Raw genomic sequence first — 18596 nt, 5'->3', positions numbered from 1 at the left:
TTTTCATTTCTACTGCTAGCAAACAGTTTCATTTCTTGATGTCTTGGATGCTTTCCTCCAATTAAAATCCTTTGGCTCAGCATGGGTCTAGCAGGAAAACGGGCTACAGAGGTTTGGCTTCACTCCTAAGGACTAACACACTCATGGTCTAGGAGACAAATGACCACAAATCACAATAGGCAAAGCAACACAGACACTGGGGCCAGCTCTCCTCCCCTGTTCACCTCTACTGAGATGAGCTCAGGGATCTCTGCGTGGAGTCCCATCACGTGTGCACAAACATCTTCAGGTGAAGGAGCTCAAGCAGGAAGTGAGATAATGAGCGTTGCTGCTGCAAGCAGCTCTGATCTCTTCTATCCATGCTGCTGGAGGCTGGGTAGCTGTGCTGGGCAGTGCAGTACCCAGCCTGTCTGGGTACGGAGTAGCTTTAGCTCCTCAAAGGTACACCAAGATTGGCATTTCTGCACACACATATACAGAGATCTGAGCACCCAGACAAAATAGTTGATAAAAAGCATGTGCCTACCATTTAGGAAAAAAGGGCATAAGAGGGTAGGAAGAGAAGATGCCAGTTCCTGGAGTAGAGTATATAAATCCCCTCTTGATTGCTCATGGACTTATGCCCAGCAAGCTGAAGCAGTACCAATGGCTTTCCAGGGTGCTATGAAGAAAAGTCTGGGAACTGTCAGCAGGAATGAAATTGGCAAAAGTGGTGATGGCTACAGGAATCAGACAGAAATGAGTTCACAGAAATTCAGGAATAGCTCCATAACCACGATGACGGAGTAGCCCTTGTTACAGTCAAAATTCTTTTTCTCTAGAAGGAAACCTAAGGCATGAAACTGGTCAATGCTAAAGGACCTCAGGCAATTCTTATTCAGTCACTATTTTAATATCCCTGATACTGGGATTTTTCCTCTTCCCCCAGGAGGCTGCATTATTCTGCCATCAGCTTGCAAATGAAAAGGTAAAAGCATTTCATAATTGCTTTGAGACTAAGAAAGTTCCCTCTCTGCATTGAGGAATATTAACCCAAACGTAGCTGTATCAGCTCCCTTACAGGCAATAGTACCCACTGATGAACTGTCTTGCTCTTTTTTCTTTTCTACGTGGGATTCTTAAAAAAACACAACCATGTTTTATGGCAGGTCAGGTGGCTCTGAATTTACAAGCACTTACTTTTAATGACCATCCTCTGTGGGAACTGACGTGCAGGAGGAAAAAAAGAGGGAATGTTATATTACTGCATCTGTCCCAAAAGCTTACAACTTTAAGAGGGATATTTTATGGAAATCTATTGCACTAAAAGCTCATGTGACTGCTGCCTCTCTTCTTGACTTCTAAATTAACTAAGCTGTTTTCTTTGAAGATTAATACGTATTCCTTAAATAGAATGATAAAGCGTTTGTCAAAGCTGTGACAAGCTGACTTGCTTTGGATCAAGAACCATTAGAAATAATACTTCTAACTTTGAGAACATTAGCTGTAATTATTAACATATTGTAAATATGCAAAGAAAAGTGGAGTAGACTTTACACCCTTTTAGCTTTTCATCTAGCTCCAAAAACAAGATAATAGAGGAGCTGATGAGCTCTGTGACCTTTTTAATGACAACGTGCTTGGAATGCACAGATTCCACCTTAAAAGCTTTGCTGGCAACTCCAATAAAGATCGCGAGGGCAAAAATGTCAAAGAAGCTAATTTTGCTTGCCCTTTGCTCATGTCTAGCACAAAGACCCAAATGAATGGGACTTACATGAAATCTAAAGTACTGCAGACTTATGAATCAAGATGACAAAGTGAGGTTTGTAAGGGCTCACGCCAACTTGCAAAGATGCTCCACGGTAACAGAGATTCTGAAGACACAGATGGAGACAGAAAGGCAGAGAGTGGATAGAGTTAAAAACAAACCTGGTATGGCTCCACCACAAAACTAATTATTCACCTCCATTTACAGGTTTTCAGTACTGTGTTACATTCTGCCTTTGTCTCTGTGGTCACCCAGACAAGGCTAGGAAGGCAGATGCTGGTAGATATAAGAGCAGAAACAGAACTGAAGGACTTTCGAGCACTCAAGCCAGAAATAATGTAATTTCTATACCAGACTCCAGAAAGTACAGGCACACAAATACACAGTCTGGTAGGAAGGGTATTTAACAAGAATCTGAGTGTGGAACAACAAACTGGCACAAAATTAGTTTATGAAATGGATCAGACCAGGGTGTCTGCTATAGCTGGAACACAGACTAACGAGTTCTGAAAAGGAAAGCTGAAGTGCTCCCTTTCTGCATTCCACCCCACTTAATAAAATAGACTTTCATTCCACTGCACTGCTCACAGCTGGTGAAGCACTCCACTTCGTTCTGCTGAAAATGACTTGTTACATGGCCTCTGACAGACTGGACCAGACCAAAACCAAGGATTTATTTGGCTCATCAGATTTATACTATGTAGAACATATACTGTTGCTTTTGAAATAGCTTTCCCACCTTAATTTTAATTCATTTCTGGCTTGAAACTCACTGCCAGAGGAAGGGCAGGTTGCTCACACTTCCCAGTTCTCTGAACTCTGAATCCAAATTTCTACATGTCACAGCCACATCTGCAAGTGAAATGGTATGTGATTCTGTGCCTCACTTGTGAGCAGTTACCATACCTACAAAACAAAAAAGACCCAAAACCAGGTAATGGTAGAAATGCTCTGAACCGGTTCCTGGCTCCTTTATCTCTGTCCTTTCATCTCTACAATCTATGTGATGATAAACAACACACTTCTACAGAAATTACTGTTGAACCAAACAGATGCACAGATGTAGACAGATGCCGACACTGAATCCAAATGTGACCTCCCTTAATTAGTCACCCACTGTCTCTAGCAATGGTTCTGGTCAGTGCCACAGCTTCACCTCTGAAGTCAATTTGTAGTGGGCTGCCACTAACATCAGAGGAGGTGCATCTTGCAAAAAGAGAAACAGGTATCTTTATTTCTGTAGGCTTAGTTTAATCCTGCTAAAAGACTGTATGACTTTTTAGTTGTGTCTTGATCCAATCTGCCTTTTCCTGTATGACTACAGTTTACTCGAGAAAAGCATGTGATTGTTGGAAAATAATCAGTGCAGGACTTCCATGCAAATACTAAACTCTAACTAGACTTCACACATGCAGCTGCAGATCAGCTGTTGCATATTGCTCTTATTCCTCTTTTAAAAATTTTATCAAGGTTGACTGCAAGCCCCGATCAACCGGAATGAAATTTAAGTTTGCAGACACAAAACTGTGTTACAGACACAAAGCCTCCAACAACTTGAGCAATGTACAGTGCTTTATATGGCTCCCACTCATTTATGAGAGATCACACAGAACATTTGAATCAGACAAGTCCTCTTTTCAGAAGCACCAAAGCTGACAAAACTTGCTGTTTTGTCAAACAAATTGGCTTCAGAAAACCAAGACCAGGTTAACAGTTTCCTCCCAAGTCTGTAGCAGTGCCTGGGGATTACAGCAGAATGGACTGCCTGAAAGTTTCTCCCTACTTGATTAGGGGAATTTGGGGGATTCTGAATACTACAATGGCAGCAAAGATGTAGTGGGATAAATTCTCCATTGGGTGTCCTTGTCCAACTCTGTTGACATTAATGTTGCTATTATCAGATTTAGTGATTGCTAGAAAAGAGGATAATGGTGACCTCATGCTAAACAAAAACCTTTAGAAGGATGAAAAAACCTCTTTGAAGAGGCTGCACTACTGACCAAAGAAAACTTGCCCACTGACTTTTCTTTTATATTTTTAATCACTTCTGATGACAATTGGATTAGATCTCAGAGGTCTTTTCCAACCCTAATGATTCTATTACTCTAATCACTGTAGCTGGCACAGAACCAGCTATAGCATTCATTCCTTTGATGCACCTGTTCCCTAATTTTCATTTCCAAGTAACAAGAAAATCTATTGTAAGGGTAAGCTGGGGACAAGAAGGAGTAGAAGCGAGTTGTATTTGTGATGCAACACACAGAGAACTGCTTGGTTTAAGACAGGGCAAATAGAACAAAGAATTTTATGGTTGAAAAACTAGGCTTGTAGATGAGTGATGTTTTGTTAGAAAGCAAACACCAAACAAGTATCATGCAGCAGACTGCATGGAGCAGTAGTGCCACAAGGCACTGGGCACTGCCACTTGAATAAGGACTTGTTCTTTACTGCCCCAGACATTCCCAGGATGCTTTTTTTTAACCTCACTTCACATTTTTAACATCTGTATGCAGTCATGTTTCCCACACATGTATAAACCCTATTCAATTTCACTTCTGGTTTACTTCATAACTAACACTGAGGTCATACACAATTTCACTGCAAATTAAATGCTTCATAGGTCTCATGCAGGCTCATGGCAGAAACACATTCAGTCTGAAATCAGGACTGCAGATCTTCAGGGTTTCCTCTTTCTGTTCCTAAACTTCCTGATGTTAGATCATTCCAGCAGCTGAAAAAATAAAAGGAAATCTGCCCAACACCTACAACCAAGCTCAGGAATCACATTAGCCATTCTGCTCTTGTTGGGTTACATGGACTCAGATGTACCTGTTCCCAGTGTGAATCTTCCCAATGGTATCAGTGGAACACTCTGAGCTACCTGCCCATGCCAGCCAGTGTAAAATAGAATCATAAAATGGCTTTGGTTGGAAGGAACCTTAAAGATCATCTAGCTCCAACCCCCATGCCATGGGCTGGTTGCCACGCACCAAATCAGGCTGCCCAGGGCCCCACCAACTTGGCCTTGAGTGCCTCCAGTAATGGGCACCCATAGCTTCTCCAGGCAACCTATGAAATTTCTCACAACTGTGAGATTTCTATCTTTTCAGATTTTTATGCAAGGGCTGAGGAAATACCTGCCAGAAACGTGGGTATAACTGGCGTTTGCCCAAAGAGAGAGAGATGCCTCAAAGTTTAGCACAGCTTAGACTGGAAACTTCATAAAATATTTAAAGATATTTTCTATTCTTTATGCTCTATAAATTCTCCTAATACGGATTTATTTTTTTTTTTTTAAGAGTATTGCTTCCATATTTGTAAAATGTTTTAAGATGACCCTCCAGACTGAAAAGCCCTGAGGGAAACAAACAAAATGTTTTCAGGAACAGCAGGAGTTCTACAAGCTCCTTACATAGCCCAATCCTTGTATCTACAACCTTTTTTCTTGGATCTTCCCAGCAGCAAATTAAGATGACTATTTTTCAACCTGCTCTTTGCAGACATGGAGAATGATTTACCGTGATACCTTGTCCTTACAGGCCTTCATATATCTGAAGACTTCGTTCTTACTCAATGTCCTCCTCTCTAGACTAAACAAACCTAATGTCTCAGCCCTTCCTCACAGGTCACACTGCTGAAACTCTCCTCATTTGTAATTCTCTCCACTGGACTATCTCCAGTTCATCCACTTTCTCCTAAAGGATTGTAATCCCAAACTGGACATGTTTTCCAGCTAACTAACACTGAATAAAATCATTTGTCATCTAGAACAGTCCTGCCATGTAGGAAGGCATCAGTGTTTGCCTTTTAATTGTTGATTACAGTGAAGTTCTTTCACTGTAGAATCTACTACAATCTTTTTTTTTCTTCTTCCTTTTTTTCCATAGTTTTGTTTTGCTGATGAGAATTGATGCACAAGCATTATTTCAAGAAGTCTAAAATTCATCAATATTTATAAAAACAATCTCATATCTGTACTGGGAAAAGCAAAGTCTTTCTCAGTGTATAAATATTGTTCTAGCTATAAATACACCTGTGTTCTCAGATGCTTTGAAGTCAGTTTATTTTTGATTCTTTTGCAATTAAAAAACAGAATAAAGAAACAGTGGGGAACACCAGGCTGGTGTAGGGGACTGTGGGAGCTCTGCTTCTCCACGTACACCACGAACAGAACAGAGACTCAGGGTAGGGTGGGATGGGTTGGCACCATTGCAACCCCAGCTGCCTCATGCATAGCTAAGCTAGGATAGGACTAGGGGAATAATTCCAGAATGTTACAGATTATTGCTGCATGGACACGTGTTTGGGATTTTGCGTTATTTATATGAGTCTGCAAGTGCCTGGATAAACTTCCATGTTCCTGGGGGAACAGCTGAAGGCAGCTGGGCCCAGCCAAGGCTAAGCTCCAGCCACAACACAGGCTTATGGCCAGGTGCTGCCCCACCAGCCCTGCTGCACCTCCACCTGGGTGTGATGCTGTGCCCTCATGCCCACACACGGCAGCACCGAAACGCTGTGACAGAAGGAGGAGGAAAGGAAGAAGCCTGCAGCTGCCTTTGATATGGATCTGTCTTATCCAGGACTTCTACTAATAAATCCTCAGAGTACAGACAGCTTGCCAGAGCCAGCGTTCAAAGACAAGAAAGAAGGCCAAAATAATTTTGTTTACTTTTAAATAAAACAGATCCCTCACAAAAATGCTATTCAGGGAACTTTAATATTATCTTCTGGGGAAGTCTATGTAGTGCTGCAAAAAACAGACTCTGTTTTTCCTGAAAATACGGTTATCATAATGCAATGAATTCTAAGTCCTGTATCTAAAACATACGTCCCCTATAACCATCCATATTACCCCTACATACAAATGTATTTATATCTAGATCAAGCAAGCTCTTGCCCTTTTGCTCCACGGAAGGTTTCTGGCCTCCGTGAGCTCGCAAGTTTCTCAGCAAGTTTGCTGATGACACCAAGCTGAGTGGTACAGCTGACATGGTGGAAGGAAGGGATGCCATTCAGTGGGACCTCAACAGACTTGATAGGTAGGCCTGGATGAACCTAATGAGGTTCAGCACAGCAAAGTACAAGGTTTTGCACTTGGGCCGGAGGCATCCATACAGACTGGAAGGAGCAGTCCTTGAGAGTAGCCCTACAGAGAAGGACCGGGGGTCCTGATGGATTGAAAAGCCAGCAATGTGCTCTTGCAGCTCATAAAGCAAATGGTATCCTGGGCTCCATCAGAAGAGGGGTGGCCAGCAGGGACAGAGAGGTGATTGTCCCCCTCTACTCTGCTCTTGTGAGGCCCCATCTGGAATACTGCGTCCAGGTTTGGAGCCCCCAGTACAAAAAAGACAGGGAGCTGTTGGAGAGGGTCCAGAGGAGAGCCACAAAGATGATCAGGGAACTGGAGCATCTCCCCTACGAAGACAGGCTGAGGGAGCTGGGCTTGTTCAGCCTGCAGAAAAGAAGGCTGTGGGGTGACCTCATTGCAGCCTTCCAGTACCTAAAGGGAGCCTATAAACAGGAGAGGAATCAACTCTTTGAAAGGGTAGATAACTGCAGGACAAGGGGAAGTACTTTTAAGTTGAGGGAGGGGAGATTTAGGTTGGATGTCAGGGGGAAATTCTTTACAGAGCGAGTGGTGAGGTGCTGGAACAGGCTGCCCAGAGAGGTTGTGGATGCCCTGTCCCTGGAAGTGTTCAAGGCCAGATCGGATGGGGCCCTGGGCAGCCTGGTCTAGTATTAAATGGGGAGGTTGGGGGCCCTGCCTATGGCAGAGGTGTTGGAGATTCATGATCCTTGAGATCCCTTCCAACCCGGGCCATTCTGTGATTCTGTGATATCTACGTATCAGTATAAGGAAACTGCACATCACTGCAACATCACTCTGCTCCAGGCAGTGCTAGCTCGTGATCCCTGTTACAAACACCTGTTTTGACATTACAGGGCTAAGGGACTTCAGGTTTTAACAAGCAAAGCTGCACTGCCTGCAGAGAAAAGACTACAGATAATTACATACAGGAGGGCTGAGGAAAGGTAGGTGACGTGAACAAAGAGCACATCTTGAGGAGCTTTGAAAGCTGGTGCAGCTTACCGAGATCAATGGCATGTCATCCCAAAGGAGTGCTGAAAAAGCCTTTGTAGATCTGCCCCCCTTCTGTCTGTCTGCACTTTGTATTTCTAAGCAGGCAGCATGCAGACTGTGCACTGTGCGTGCTTTTAAGGGCATGTAGCTTAAAGTAACACGGCATCAGTGGTGGCATACAAATGAAGTACTGTGCAAAGATAGGTGGTGCAAAGCAATGCTCACTTAGATCAGAAGCTAACACAAGGAACTGGTTTTATGATCTGATCAATAAGATGTCCATCTAGCAGACATTAAGATGGTCCCTGTCCATAGAAAGCAGCATCTTTTTGTTCAGACTAAAGCACCTCAGAGATACAGCAGTGGGAATTACTGTAAATAATGATTTTGAAAAAAACTGATTCCCCAAGAACAACATAAAGCCTAGTAAAAAATAAATAACGCTATATCTGAAAGAGGTTTAAACTGGCTCTCAGAAAATAGCATGGCACATGAAACACAGACATCACCCTCTCAAAGGAGACCTTGCTACAAGAGGCAGCACAGAAACAGATCGAGTGGAGAAGATTTTCTAAGCAGCTGAATCTATAAAAAGGTAAATATCATTACAAGGAAAGGTTGAAGATAAGAAAAGGAAAAAAGAAAAGAATCCTTTCCTCCTACTAGCTCAGGACAGTGATGTTTGTAGGACTCAGCTTGAAATTTCAATAAATAATTATGTTTTTTCCAATGAAACAACCAGCTAGACATGGCAAACCGTAATTAACACCAAGAAGCACGGTACTGTTTAGCATGCTCACACCTTGTTTCTGAACAGGAGGATGCAAGAACTCCTTACAAGCTATTCAAAGAAACTTATAATTATAATTATATGCTAGTGTGATTAGCTCTTCTAATAATGTCGTGCCTATTGAGCACGCCCTATTGAAAAGCCCACATTAAAAAACACACTGTTCCACAGATCTGTACGCTTATGTCAGAAACCCTTATTTGAATATCTGAGAAATGAAAGAAACATTACTATGGAGATTAAGAAATCCAGTTTAGCACTGTAAAATAATATTATGATTGAATAATATTAGCACCAACTATTAATAAATGTGCCAGCATTTCCCATTATAAAACACCATATGCAATTGCCTGTAACTATGCCAAAAATTTTAAGCTGTGAAGGTGATCCTCGTGTTAAAAATTTTTCTGAAGCTTTGGTAACCTGCAACAAAACTTTGACCTCAGGCAATAAATACACACTTTTGACTGTGTACAAAGGATCAAGACAGCATGATAAACTCGTTGCAGAAGGGCTCTGGCTTACGGTCACAGTCAAATGAACAAGAGGGTATACAAAAAATCCCAGCATTCAATCAGTGAGTTTTGAGCTGGATAAGCAGCTGAATATCATGTATGACTAACAGAATGTGATTTGCAGTCCTCAAACAGCTTTGACATCACCAATTTGACAGATACACCCAAGCATAAGCCAGGTAAATACACTTTAATTTTGTCCTAAATTACATTCACGTACAGAATATTAAAAGGAATTCATTTGTTTAAAACTTCATCTAAAGAATAATAAGATCATAGAGCAATTTGCATACACATGCAAATTACTAAATAGGTGCTAGCTATTTTTATTATTAATAACAGTCTTTAAAATAGAAACTCTCTTTTCTTAATCTTTATTGCAGAAAACAAAGATAAAATCTCTATGTAAAATAAGCCACAAAATTACTCTCAGCCCAATTGTGTTAGTAACTGGCCATTCTTCATTTTAATTTAGAAGTAATGAAGGATATAATTTATGAAATGAAAATGCCTGCTACCTTAGACCAATTAATCCATGTCCTTTATAATGTATTCTTGAGAGTTAAAGAGGGTGGTGTGATTCCTGGGGACCCACGAGCATACATAGGCAGATAGCTCGGAGGTGAGCAGCACCTGCCTGTATAACGCAAGTGAGAATCCTCTGAAAGTGCTGAAGTCTGTTATAAGCTCACAGAAACGTGTGCCACTCACCATTTGAATGCTTGCATTACTGAGCCATTTTTGTAGCTGACCACAGTCTCTCCACCAGCTTGGATGAGTTTTCAGACAAGTCAGACCAAAGAGCCCTTTTTCTGCCGTTCAGGCTCCCTTCTCCTTCCAAACCCCCTTGTGCCTCACCTCACCATCACTACCTCCAGATGTACTATTTATTACTACTTCTGTAGTAAAAAAAAACAATTTACTACCCACATTTGGAAGATGCCCTCAGGACTGCAAAAACCTTTAGACAAAGCACGGAGGGATATACAGCGCTGTATCAGGAAAAAAAGACATTAATGGCCATAATGCAAGGCATTACCATTCTCTTCATCTCCTTGGAGACCTGGTGAGCTCCGAGGTGGTTGTAAAAGGGCCGGTCGACACCCCAGTGTGGCGGGTTGTGGCTGATGGAGTTGGTGCGCTGCCGGTTCATCTTGGCTATCGTGGCTTTCTCATCTTTCTGAAAGACAAACAAGAGAGAAACGTGTGAATAGCCAACACCTCTCTCAGTAGGTACAAGCACGGCATTTTCCACACTTGAAGGAAGAGAACATCTTCCCAGACATGTCTAGCACATAAATCTTACAATCAACTGAAATGAGTAGCTGCTAAGGGCAAGAGGACAATAAAATGATCTCCTATGCCTTAATGGTCTCCTCTGCCCAATGATCCCCAGTGGCAGCAACTTCCCTAAAGTTTGGACAAGGTCTTTGTGTTTGCTACCAGAGATGGTTTTGAATCTTGGTTGTACTGGAAGCTTACTGTACATCTTGTACACTGCAGGTCTGAAAGGTTTCCTTAAAGCTCAACACCAACTCAAGAGCATGGAACTGCAGTGATTATCTTACCTTACTTAAAGACAAACTCTTTAGGGCTTGGATAACAAACGGCTAAAACCTGCCTGCTTATTACTTGGGAGAGGAAACCTATTTCAACAGAATTGCTGCTTGCATGCATTTACCAAAACAATTAGATGAAATCATTAATTTTGGGTTGCAGACAGTATTCAGGCATCCGGACAACATTAACAAAAAAGAACCAGTTCTTTTAAATTTAGAATTTTTGTTTGTCCTGAATGACAACGTTGGTCAACATCTGTTTTTGCCTGGAATCCACTTTCCTTATCTGTTTATTTTGATTCCTTGTTACTCACTGTAACTTGTACCTGTCAAGAGTTTGCAAAATACCTGGTGTTATTTCCATGGAAACCAGAGAGTTAAATGTCAAATGTTATGCTGCCTTAGATTTCTTTTTTTTTTTCCCCAAAGGAAATCAAAAAGAATGTTTAAACTCAGTGCTGGGGAAAACCATCTGATTGTCAAGTATGGGAAATCTTCATCTCTTTTCTTGCAAAGAAGAGACAAACTCCTACGACAGCATTTCCCATGAGACTGCATGCTCACCATGAGGGCAACAAGCGTTTGGGGCAGGTGGCCCTGCAGGCTTGTCCCAAAGGAAACACCAGCTTCGCCAGTGGGATGTGTGCTCCCACACCTCCTGCCCCCAGAGCTGCAGCTGCCTCCATCCCCATGTCAGACCCACCGCCGCCTCAGCTGCGAGCGCTGGAAACTCCACCGCTTGGCACCAGGGAACTTCACATGAGCAATCCTGACAGGGCCACTGGATAACCTCCAGGGGAGCAGCACTTTAAATGCTAAAAATACACGAGTGTGATGCAATGCTGATGTGCAGATTTGAGTTGGTTTGAGGTTTTGGTTTTTAGAAGTCGCACTCTGTAGTGCGATGCAGCACTTTTTGTGGTTTCTTTTTTCACATATGGATTTTTTTTCACAGTTGTGCTTCTTGTTTTATACAACGTGATGCCAGAAAACTGGTAGAAAATGTAGTTCCATTTTCTACAAGCAGATATACATTGTTGTCACTAATAAAAGTGACACTGACAATCTATTTTATTGCAGTTTAGTGAAGGGTTTTCAACCTGAAGCAATCAAAAACTAAGCTGGGGACCTATAAAACAAAGCTATTTGGCTTATATTGCAAATACCTTTACATCAACAGATGATCAAAAGATACATGGAACAGTTTTTCCCCACAACTTGGTCAATTTGATTAAAATGTGAGAAGAGCCTTAAAGTCCCAAAATGCAATCAGATGTGTTAAGCCCTACCAGCCAGTGAGTGATCCTACCACCTGATTCCAGTGCAGGGTGACTCTGCAGCACTACTTTTACTTCACGCCAATCACCTGATAAATATGAATATTTATGCATAAATAAAGACCTCATACATGTATACTGGCACATCTGCACTGAGGTAAGGTTGGGACAAATGGGTAAATACATACTTCTGAGAGAGGTCAGGCACCATAAATTATCCCTGGCCACGTGCACTCTGTGGGGGTATTTCCCCACCCCTTTTAGAAGGTTTATGTTGGATTGTGAGCTGTGTTTCAGCAATATTTCCAATCACATTAAAACACATATATAAATAAATTGTGGATTTTCTGTTTTCCAACGGTACATGCTGTGCTACTCTGTTATCTTGGACAGTAGGACTTTGCTGTTAACATCAATACTTACTCAAAAAGCATTTATTCAAACTCTACATTTTTTAAAGTAGAGGTAATTTATTTCTGAAAAGTAGCATATTCAGTGGCTGATGAGAATAACAAGGTCTAAAAATGAAGAACAAGCAGGATCACAGCTTTGGTTTGGAAATTTATGAGGATCCCTACACTGTTTCCTCCAATGGCAGCATCAGCATACCTTGCACACACTGCTCCCTAAGGCAGAACGAAGCAGGAAAGAAGAATAAAAAGAAGGAACAGAAGACACCTTTTAGTCCTACTCATCACAGGTACTACCAACAACAGGAGCAGGTGCAAAGGTTTCTGACAGCAATGTGTTTTTCAGATTTCAAGTGGCTGCACTTCAGAAGATGTGGGAACTTTTCAAATCCAAACTCACGAAGAGCCTGTAAAATTGTATTCCCAGAGGTTTGGTTGCATTCCCACCACCAGTTCCCACACACTAAGCTACAGTAATACTATAGCAGAACTGCAGAAACAGCTGCGATTTTCTTACAATTATCAATTGCATTAAGCATGCCTGTCAGTTCTTTAGCATATGATCAGATTTTCCAATCTATGCAATTGCTATCAGTACAACAAAACAGTGATGCTGAGAAGGGATCAAGCATTTCTCATTCAGCTACCTATTCTGCCTTAAATCGTCTTGAAATCCTACTGGTATGAGTGGTGTTTCTTGCAGTAATACATAGTCTAAACACTGCATTCATAAATCTACAGGAGTAGAACCCCACAGAGTCGTGATTAAATTCGTTAAATTGGGGAATCAACACGTTAGATTGATGGTGTTTTAGAAGAGTCACATGCTCAGCATTTAAATGACCATTATGTTTCTTCAGCTGGATGCAGTTCCAGGACACTATTTGGAAAAGAATGGGAATTGTTTTTCTAGGAGTTACAGCCAAAGTTTTGTTGAGCTGTTTCAAGGCCATCATCAACAATTCTTTCTGAAACTGTTGTGTACCTGCTATTGTTAAAAGAAACGCCCATATTTACTGTGACTGAAAGGCCTTAGAAATAAATAAACATTTTTTCAGTTGGCTGCCTTTGAGCACCCAGCGCAGTGTTTAGTCAGCAGTATTGCTCATCTGTTGAAAGTCACGTTTTGTTTCCACCTGTGTTCAAAGCAAAGCATTTCCCCAGTCTTCTGGCATTTTTTGAGGTCTATAAAACTAACTGTGAACCTAATGTGCTGTTAAAATCTCATTCACCTTAAATTTAGGCCCATATCACATACTTCTGCACCCTTCTAAAGACTCTATCAGTGACTAGAACTCATGTGCTGGTTCTGCAGATCAACTAGTTTGGCACCTGACCTCAAAGAAAAGCAAAAGTTGGCCATAACCACTAAGTGATGTGATAACCGAACACCAGAAGCTCAGACAAAATAAGGACGTGGAATCACAGAATCATTAAGGTCGGAAAAGAACACTAAAATCATCCAGTCCAACTTCCAGCCCATCACCACCATGCCCACCAAACTCTCACTACTGGATACTGCTATAATTAAATTCAATACTCTAAAATAGCAGGGATGTGCTGAAATAGCAGTAATGACCAGGACAGAGGTTTTGAATAAAAGGAAGACAGATATAAAAGCCAAGAGCTGAGGTACAGAGCCATGTGCTAGGAGTGCCACAATCTGCACAGTAAATTTAGAAGTATAACATGAATAAACCAAAATCATTCTGCTGAAGGATGAAGAAGTCGTACTGGGTAATGCTAGGCAGTTCATTACAATGCCTTGGGGCTAAGTTTAGGGACCAGTAATGATCAGCGTAACAGTCTTAGCAACTTTAACTGATAATTCTCTGTTTATCTGGAAACAGTGGTTTTCCAGATAAAGAATGAAGAAGCAAAGCCAGTCATAAAATAATAGGTAATGAGATTTCCTGTATTTATTTCATGCGAAGGTACTAAGTTCAATGGAAATATATATTCAAACAAATAAGAAAAGAATTGTGAATTATGGTAGAACTCACTCTATATAAATCACTCTATATAACCCCAGGGAAACAGATATTCAAAAATCTACATCATTCCAGAACTTAGGGAACAAACTGTTTCTCTTTTCAGATAATCAGTACTGCGCAGTCGAGGCAAAAAGGAACAGGGATCATAAGGGTAGGGTTATAAGCAGAAAACATGACAGAAATTGGAAGCAAAACTTAAAATGTAATGTAATGAATGCAGAAGGACGACCTCCATCCCAGATCTCTGCAAAACTGCCAAATTCAATTTCAGTTATGGTAAGAGATACTTTTAATAACTATTTAGTCAGGGATCATGACACTGAACTGTAGAGCAGTAAATGCTGGCTTGGATTAACAGCCATGAGAGCATCCAAGCTTTTCTAAACAGAAAAAATACATTAACTGTCCCTGGACTTGCTTTTTTTTTCCGTAGAGCATTTGAGAGTGCTGTGCTGGGGAATGAGGATAAGGCTGTGGGGGAACTAGAAGCTGGGAGAAGAGCTGGCTTATGGTGAAAAAGCAAGAGATGACTTTGAGGGAAGATAAATTAGGCTGGATGAAAGTCACTGAGAGAGCTGCTCAGTGATTAGTCTTGGGGCATAATTAAAAAATATTTTTCTTACCAAATCAGGCACCAAGCGCAGCACTGTTGGACTTTGTAAAGAGAGAAGTGGTGGCAATATTTGACTGATAAGGGAAAAAGAATATTAGATAGCACTGGAAATTTGAGGGCTGACATAGCAGAAATGGGATATTCCAATCTACAAAACCTAGAATCATTCCTTTAGAGATTACAGTAAAAAAATGTCACTTCATTATCAGAAATTACATCCATCCATCACAGAACAACTATGAGACTCGGAGGTAATGCAGCTGTGCAAGAGGTAATGGTTTTCTTTGCTCATTGGGAAAACTGAGTTTGTTGTGAGAACCTGAGATTCTCTTCTTCATTGCAAGAAGAGATTAAAAGAGTTTGTCTTGGGATTGAAAAGGTTGAGAGGGACAGAGAGGATACAACTGCTGTCTGTAAGAATTGTGTGATGTATGCATATTGCCCCAAGTAGCACTGAGGTAGATTTGATGGCTCAAGAAATTCTTTCTAGTTACATTTTTCTGTTTACATTATAGCTTATATCTATCTTTGCATTTCTTACGTAGTTTAATAAACTGTGCCTTTCTTACATACATTAAGAAACTGGTCTCCACGTGGAGTCCAGCGGCGAGTGGCATTCTTCAGGGGTCAAAAAATAAATTGGAAACAGCAATCAAAGCCTTTTATCTGCTCAAGTCACTCCTGCTTTGGGCTATCTGAGAAGCAGTTCTGACACACCGCTTTTTTTCACAGGGAAGTGTTTATCCACAAGAACATCAATAGCACGGGACAGTGCAAGCAGAAAGGTGAATTCCTTTATGGATGAGGAAAGAGAAACCTAAGCAGACAGTATTTCTAAGGTTTTGCATTTGATTCTGTGATTCTGTGAAAACAAGGACTACATTTTCAGCTACAGAAAAAAGCTGAAGTAATCAAAATCTAGCCATTTTTTTTTTTCTTCAAAACAACTAAATATATTCCAGTTAACAACATTCTTAAGAAGAAAAAATGCTATTTTCAAAGAAGGAATTCTGATTCCTGGAACAAAAAAATACTGCATAAACGTTCCTCCTATTTACTCTGTGCCAAAGAAATGGCATTAACACAATGAATTAATTTAATGGCTGAAAACATAAAGTAAACAATAAAAGACAGGAAGTTAGAAGTTATGACTCCCCATGGCAACAATAAGCAGAAAAGGTCTGACAGTAAATGCTGACATGACATGCATTCACTGGAGCTCTTGAGGTTGTTGGGTTTGGACGACCATGGGACTGATGGACAGGGGATTCAGGCAATTCCAGGGGGCCTGTGTGAGCTGGGGTATAGCTCAGGCAGCTAAGTGAGTCACCTATGCATCTACTCTTGACACAAAATAAAGCATCCTCACTGCTAGATCCTCTAGAACAAACATTTAATTAAACTGCATTTCTTCTTCCCCTCCCTTTTTTTTGTTTTGTTCTTTGATTCATTTCTTTACATATATATTAATAACTGTGTGCATTCATTCAGCTTTTCAATGGAGTTTTCTCACAACACAGAAGAGACTGAATTAGGAAATAAAATTTGATGATCTATATGCAAAAAAAAACCAACAAAACTGCCCCATGCATTGCTGCCTTAAGATATTAATATCCACTTAAACTCATTAACAGTATTTTCCCAATGACTGATCATATCAGAATGTGCAAGTGTGAGAGCTGTTCAGAATTTAGGCTCAATCAAATCCAGAGACAGAACATGAGAAATACCACTGTCAAAAGGCTGATGTTTCAGAAGGACACAGAGTTTAAGCTGAAAGAAGTCTTGCAATGCCAATTGCAGCTAAGTAGTTTGTGCTTTCTGAAAGGACATCAGAACTGTGAGGTATGGTGCAGATGTACCTGATCACACCTGAAGTAACAGCAGGGTTTTAATATGGAGCCTTCAAGCATGAACTTGCACTACTTGAACTAATAATGTCATTTCAAGGTTAAGAGCAGACTCATCTACTACACATGGACAACACCTTTCATTCTGCAAGAAGTTGTTATGAAGGGAAGGCAACTGGCAGCCTGATCAAAGCAAATGTTAGAATATTTTCATCACCTTGCAGAAACCAGAATCCAAGGGACAATATTCTAGCATCCATCAAAAAACATTCTTAGCGAAACCTGACATAAGTTACACCCTTGAAGGGACAAGATTTTAAACAAGTATTCTTCATCTAATGGCATAACCAGCAGAACAGATTGAAAGCCATGTGAACAGAAGAAACATAGGGTATGGGAAATGTTCCCCTTGTCCTTGCCTAGGCCCAAGAGGGTAAAAATTCAGGCAGACATGATTTATGCTCTCTCCAGCAGAAGAGATGCTGCTAGCTAGGATCACAATGGCATGCACAGAGAGCTCTCTAATGAAAACCCCACAGCTTGTGTTTGAGGACAGCAGGAACCCCGACACAACTCACAGGAAGCCATGACTAAGTTAAGTGAACACTTTATGGTCATTACTGGGACAGACACAAATGAAAACCTGGCTAAATACATCACAGGAAGTCATCAAAGTCAAGCAGAAATGGAAAGCAAAAGTGAAGTGCTACAAATTCTCCTAACGTCTAGCAAAATATTCAAGACAGACCAAGCTGGCTACTGGAGAAAGCTTTTCTCGCTTCTGATCTTCCTATTAAGTGAAAATGAATTTTCAAGAAAGGAGAGAACTTGAAACTACTCACAAAGGGAGAGAAAATGGCTATGGAGAAAGAAGTCTGCAGAAGTATGAGCAAACCAGGAGCCCCTCAAGCTCCAAGAATTACAATCTATGACACTGGGTAGCAATTTCTTTATGTTTCAATTTAGCACAAAAATTACATATATCATGAGCATGTCCCTATTCTCAACTCTGGGATGCAGCATGTATAAGCAGCATTACAGTAGTGCATGGAGACTTCAGCTACTACTTAACAAAGCTGTAACAAACACAGATAAAGTGGTGAAAGAAAATGGGGAGGAGGGAACATTTTATTTTACGTATAGAATGGAATACTCATATCTCTCTATCCAGTCTGCTTGTCACAAGGTGCTCTCTGTTCAAAAACAAAGTCAAGTTCTATATGCTATGGTATCTTCTGAGTGTTTTCTCTCCACTGGCAAGGAGCAGAAACCTGATGTTTTCCTAATTTTTCCTTTTCTCTCCAGAAACCTTCTGTTCTCCACAAGAAGATGCAGACAGGGAGGTGACTGCATGATTTAACAAGTCAATATATCTTCTCCACCTCTGGAGATGGGGCCTGATAAAGGTATTGTGGTTTATGTTCTTGAATGTACCCAGAAATGAAGTGGTTTAGGTATGAATATCAGCTGGTCCACTGACATGCAATGATACTCAGGAAACAATACACTTGTACTGCAAGCTCTAATCTTCTTTTGAAGATTGACAACTGTTAATGAGATTTACTGCATGAGCAGATAGAAACCAAAACATCAGCTTCTTCCTTTAGGAGATGATAAGGGTTTTTCTTGAAGACTTTTTATACAATATTCATTAAGGAGATTTGAGGCTTCCATTCTCTCAGGAAATGAGGCAATGGTAACCAAGTAGTTCTGTATTGGTGTTACAGCTATTCATAGCAACCACGCTATTGGAACT

At 40.8% G+C, this 18596-nt stretch overlaps 1 protein-coding gene across 1 annotated transcript in view; it reads right to left on the bottom strand.

Moving 5' to 3' along the window:
- Nucleotides 1–18596, bottom strand: part of ADCY5 (adenylate cyclase 5) — a 195859-nt gene that overhangs the window by 30804 nt on the left and 146459 nt on the right. Inside the window, exon 8 of the mRNA XM_031590642.2 lies at nt 10177–10317. Coding sequence (XP_031446502.2) covers nt 10177–10317 — 141 coding nt within the window. The remainder of the gene's footprint in view (nt 1–10176; nt 10318–18596) is intronic.

The sequence above is a fragment of the Phasianus colchicus genome, chromosome 7 (assembly GCF_987193195.1).
Source record: "Phasianus colchicus chromosome 7, bPhaCol1.hap1.1, whole genome shotgun sequence".
Classification (NCBI taxonomy): Eukaryota; Metazoa; Chordata; class Aves; order Galliformes; family Phasianidae; genus Phasianus; species Phasianus colchicus.
This window is presented reverse-complemented; position numbering and strand designations above follow the sequence as displayed.